Here is a 5,282-nt window from a genome sequence, read left to right as displayed (position 1 = left end):
AATGACTAAGTGTTGAATATATAGGGGAGAGTGTGCGGTTGGGATGGGTGTGTGGCCGCACACTCTTGTGTGTGGCCGTACACACAAGTGTGTGGCCGCACACTCCATATGTTGGAGTGTTTGGCCCGATTTTGCTTGATATGCATCGAGTTATCCCATTTCTAGGCTTCTACCTTAATGGTACTAGGTTTAGAACACTCAAACTGACTCCAAAAAGCTTAAAAGTTAGCAAAAATAGTTCTGACTTCTATTGAAGTGAATGGTTGTATGGAATAGGAATTTCGGGTTGTCACATGGAGCATAAGGATCTGCCGCCGGTGTGATTGCCACAGTCTCCTTCATGTATGTCCTTCAGGACTTCTGCAGCTTCAGGATCTTCCAAGCATCTAAGGTATGGACCTGCCATAGATTTTTTTATAGAGTTTACCTTGGATTAACATGAATCTTGAGACTCTTGTTCTTAATGCTCTTTCGCTTTTTTCTTTTGTTGGGATTGTACCATTCTGGAGATACTCCATAACGGGTTGGGTCCATGATCGCGGAGTTCTTTGAGTATCCTGTTCGTCGGGATCCCTTTGAGGAGTGATCCTAGGGTCAGGATCTTCAATAGCTGCTACGCTTTTCGGTCGTTTAGGATCTTCTGATTTGTCGGAGAAGGTTTCTATGGCTGGGGTTACTATGTGGGTTATAGGGATCTTTGTTTCTGGTGGGATTCTGAGGGAGGATCCTAAGTTGGCTAATGCGTCTGCTTCTTTGTTTTCCTCTCTTGGAACTTGGGTTAGGCTAAAGTTCTCGAAATCAGAAGCTAATTTTTTGAGGATCTCTAGATATAGTGCTAATCTTTCACCTTTCACTGCATAAGATCCATTGAAGTGATTAGTTAGTAATAAAGAATCAAAAAATACCTGGAGATCCCTAATTTGAAGATGCTTAGCCAATTGTAGTCCCATGATGAGTGGTTCATATTCTGCTTCGTTATTGGTAGTTTTGAATTCGCAACTAACTGCCTGGGGTAGGATGTCCCCTGTGGCGACTTTAGTTTGATCCCTAGGCCTGTTCCTTTTTTATTTGAAGCTCCGTCTGTGAACATCGTCCATTTTCCCAAGTGTTCATCTTCTAGAAGTTGCTTGGCCTCCATGTCTACTTCGTTTCATAGATCATCACTAAAGCCAGCCATAAAGTTTGCTAATGCTTGTGACTTTATGGCGGATCTTGATTCGTATCTTATGTCGAACGTGCTTAACTTCACCGACCATTTTCCATCCTTCCTGACATTTCTGGTTTTCTCATGATGTTCTTAATAGGATAATTAGTTTTTACGTGTATAGTATGTGTTTCGAAATAATGTCTTAATTTAGTAGAAGCAGTTACTAAGGCAAGAATTATTTTTTTCGAGGTGAGAGTACCTTGTTTGAGGATCCAGGAGACTTTTACTTACATTGTTTATAGGATGTTGGTCTCCGTTAAGATCCTTCGCCAAGACAGCACTTACTGCGTTTGAGGAGACTGAGAGGTAGAGGAGGAGTGGTTCCCCGTCTATGGGCTTTACCAGTAATTGCGCGAAACTTAAGTATTTTTTGAGTTCCTGAAAGGATTTTTCGTGACTTCAATCCCTTCGAACCTTTTTTTCTTCTTCAAGATATCGTAGAAGGGTTTACATCTTTGTGAGGATCTTGAAATGAACTTGTTGAGCGCCGCTACCCTTCCAGTTAGCCGTTGGATGTCTTTTGTTGAGGATGGAGATTTCAGCTTGATGATTGCTTTCATCTGTTTTGGGCTTGCTTCGATTCCTCTCTTGGATACCATATATCCAAGGAACTTGCCCGACTTCATCTCAAAGTGGCATTTGAGTGAATTCATCTTCATATTGTATTCGTCTAGGATGTCAAATGCCTCTTTAATATCCCTGAGATGATCTTCAGCTTTCATTGATTTCACCACCATGTCATCTATGTAGACTTCCATGGTGTCCCCCAGCTTGTCTTTAAACATCCAATTCACCAGTCTCTCATATGTTGCACCTGCATTTTTAAGACCAAAAGGCATTGCAGTGTAACAATATATACCTGTTGGTGTTATGAATGTTGTATCTTCTTGGCCGGATGGTTCCATCTGGATTTGTTGGAATCCTGCTGAAGCATCCATGAAGGCTAAGAGTTCATGGTCAGTCGTCGCATCTATCATAGAGTCAATATGCGGCAGGGGGAAAAGATCCTTAGGACAAGCCTTGTTAAGATCCGTGTAGTCTACACATACTCGCCATTTTCCGATTTCTTTTGTATGATAACCATGTTAGCCAGCCATGTTGGGAGCTTTACTTCCTTGATCATTCCCGTTTTGAGTAGCTTCTCTACTTCTTCTTGGATGATCTGATTCCTTTCAGGTGCAAACTTCCTTTTCTTTTATTGTATTGGTCTGAAAGAAGGATCAATATTAAGTTTGTGAGTGATAATACTCTTGTCTATACTTGTCATATCTTCGTGTTTCCATGCGAATGTTTTGCTTCTGGTTCTTAGGAATCTTAACAGATCTTTCTCAATTTGCTCAGGCATTGAGGATCCTATGAGGACTTTAGCTTCAGGATCCTTAATGCCCATAGGCACTTCCTTCATATCTTGTTCCTTTGTTTATAGGACGTGTTGTGCCTCCTGCCTTAATTGTTATGCTTGTTGAGGTTTGGTCATAGATTTCATAGAGGTTTTATAGCATTCTTTCGATTCTTGTTGATCTCCCATGATCTTCATTGTTCCCCATGGAGTAGGCAATTTTACACACTGATGATATGTTGATGGAACCGCTTTCATCTCGTGGATCCATGGTCTACCTAGTATCACATTATAAGAAGATAAGGTGTCAATAACAAAAAAAATTTGTATAGAGTTTACCCCCTCTATGTATATTGGTAGCTTTATTTCCCCAATCATGTGTTTCGTCTCTCCGCTAAATCCTATGAGGACCGAGGATCTCTTGATTATTTTTGCTTCTGGGATGTTCATCCTTTTTAGTGCGTCTAGGAGCACGATGTTGACCGAGGATCCTCCGTCAACAAGGATCCTTCTCACGAAATGGTTGGCCATGTACAATGTTATCACGACTCCGTTATGGTGAGGATCCTGAATCCCTTCCCTGTTCGTTCTCGTCAAATGTGAATTCTTTTTCACTGCTAACCATGGTATTCTTCCGTGGTCTATCTTCCTTTTTCTGTTTTAGAGACCTTGGCGTGTCTTTTAGACTGTGAATAAGAAGTACCACAGATGTTAGATCTGCCTGAGATAACGTTAATTATCTTAGCGTCGGAGGGTGGAGATCTTGGTTTCTCCGGAATCCTGTGACCACTCTCGCTGTTCTCCTTAGATTTTTCTCTTTTTCTCCCGAGGATCTCTTTGAGGTGTCCCTTACTAAGGAGGTAGCTTATTTCTTTTCTTAGGGCTATGCAGTCCTCCGTCATGTGACCGAAGTCTTCGTGGTAAGCACACCATTTGGACTTGGCTTTCCAACTGGTGGACTTGTTATCCCTCTTTGGCCATCTTGCTTTGTCTCCAAGATCCTGCATAGCATGAATTATACCTGAAACATCTACAGAAAAACAATAGTCATTGATCCTAGGAAGTTCATCTTCTTCTCCTTCATCCTCGAGGGCATTCACCCTGTGATGATCCGGTTTGGAATAGGGCTTTGATTTGTAGGATCTTGGGGTTGAGGATTCGGCCTTCCTGTTGGGGTTCTCATATTGACTTGAAGGGTTGCTTCTCTTCTGTATTTCTTTGTCCTCTTCAAGCCTTATGAACCTTAAAGCTCGGCACCTGACTTCGTCCAATCTTTTCCATGGGGTCATCACAAGGTCTTCGTAGAATGGTGAATCCTTCCTTAGTCCCATCTTGAAGGCCTCTACAGCAGTAGCCATGTCGATGTTGGCGATACTCAGAGCTTCCCTTCCGAACCTGTTAACGAAATCTCTAAGTCTTTCCTTAGGATCCCGAACCACCCGATAGAGATCACTAGTGATCTTCTCGAAGGTTCTGTTGCAAGAAAACTGGTTATTGAAAATATTGACTAAGTGTGCAAAAGAAGTAATAGAGTATAAGGGAACGTTTAGCAGCCATTTGAGAGCTGATCCTATAAGGTTTGAGCCAAAGCATTTGCATAGGCAAGCTTCCTTCAAATGCCCTGGAATGGGAATGATCTCCATCCTTTATCGGTATTGTGCTATGTGCTCTTCAGGATCCGTAGTTCCATCGTAAAGCTTCATGCTAGGAGTTTGGAAGCGCTTAGGAACTTCGGCATCGGATATTGCGGGAGCATATCTCGAGATCTTGTGACTCATTGGTGACGCTTCTGGTATGGTTTGGACCACCCCGGGTACGCTTGAGATCATTTGTCTCAACTGCTGAAGTTCCCTGGCCATGTTTGGGTTTATTCCTGCATCAACGTTAGTATAGTTAGTATTAATAGTATTGTTGTTTAAGAAGTTACTAGAATCAAGGTTTCTAGGAGTGTTGAAAGGCTCATTCAGATCATTGATCATAGATGCTCGGTTATCCATAGTTGTCCCCCAGGGTGACGCCACAGTGGTAGGAACCGCGTTCTTCTGACGATTTTCTGAGGATCCTGCATTATCGAAGTCCAGGATCCTTGGTTGCACAACTGTGGGCGTTGTTTCCTGGGATTTCTGAAATTCCTTCTTCATCCTCTCCACTTCTTTTAGTAGTGCTCTATTCTCCTCCTGCTATTGGGTCACCTGGTGCGTCATTTTCCTCATCATAGCGAAAAGTTATGCAGTAGTGATTGAGGCAGTCGGATCCTGGAGTCCTGAGAATCCCAAACTTCCTTAATTAGCGATCGAGGGATGCTTTTCTTGGAAGTGTTAGGAGTCTTCTACTGAGTAGGGAGCCCACTCGGAGGAGGTGGTAGGTTTTTGGTTGGAATGGAAGGAATAGAAGACGAAGAAAGGGTCAGTTGTGTAGACATCATTTATTCGAGGATTTTGAACACCACGGCCCCACGGTGGGCGCCAAATTGTTTTGGTCAAAAATTACACAAGTACTAATCAACCAAATTGAATGAGAGGCTGTGATGTTCGAATTTTGCAATAGCAAATGATAAAGAGAGTGAGACAATGTTTTACAAGGAAAGCCCTTGATCCTTGTTAGGATCTCCGGCACAAAAACTTGGGAGGTGACAATGATCACCTGCCTCGATGATTTTATTGATGTAAAATGATGATTACAGAGAGTATTCTCGTATGAACAAGTGAATAATTTCATAGAGTAAGCTTCTAGCAA

At 42.3% G+C, this 5,282-nt stretch overlaps 1 protein-coding gene across 1 annotated transcript; it reads right to left on the bottom strand.

The window, feature by feature from the left end:
• Positions 1-3,187: 3,187 nt before the first annotated feature.
• Positions 3,188-3,904, bottom strand: LOC145112547 (uncharacterized). The gene has a single exon (XM_079048699.1). It carries the CDS (start codon positions 3,902-3,904, stop codon positions 3,188-3,190), a length of 717 nt encoding a protein of 238 aa, XP_078904825.1.
• Between the last annotated feature and the right edge of the window lie 1,378 nt (positions 3,905-5,282).

This window comes from Lactuca virosa, chromosome 5 (genome assembly GCF_052849685.1).
Source record: "Lactuca virosa cultivar CGN04683 chromosome 5, Lactuca_virosa_CGN04683_v6, whole genome shotgun sequence".
NCBI lineage: Eukaryota > Viridiplantae > Streptophyta > Magnoliopsida > Asterales > Asteraceae > Lactuca > Lactuca virosa.
This window is presented reverse-complemented; position numbering and strand designations above follow the sequence as displayed.

Bases quoted from the DNA above. Each gene is read 5' to 3' on its own strand.
- LOC145112547 (XM_079048699.1), bottom strand. From the start codon at position 3,904: ATGGCTACTGCTGTAGAGGCCTTCAAGATGGGACTAAGGAAGGATTCA.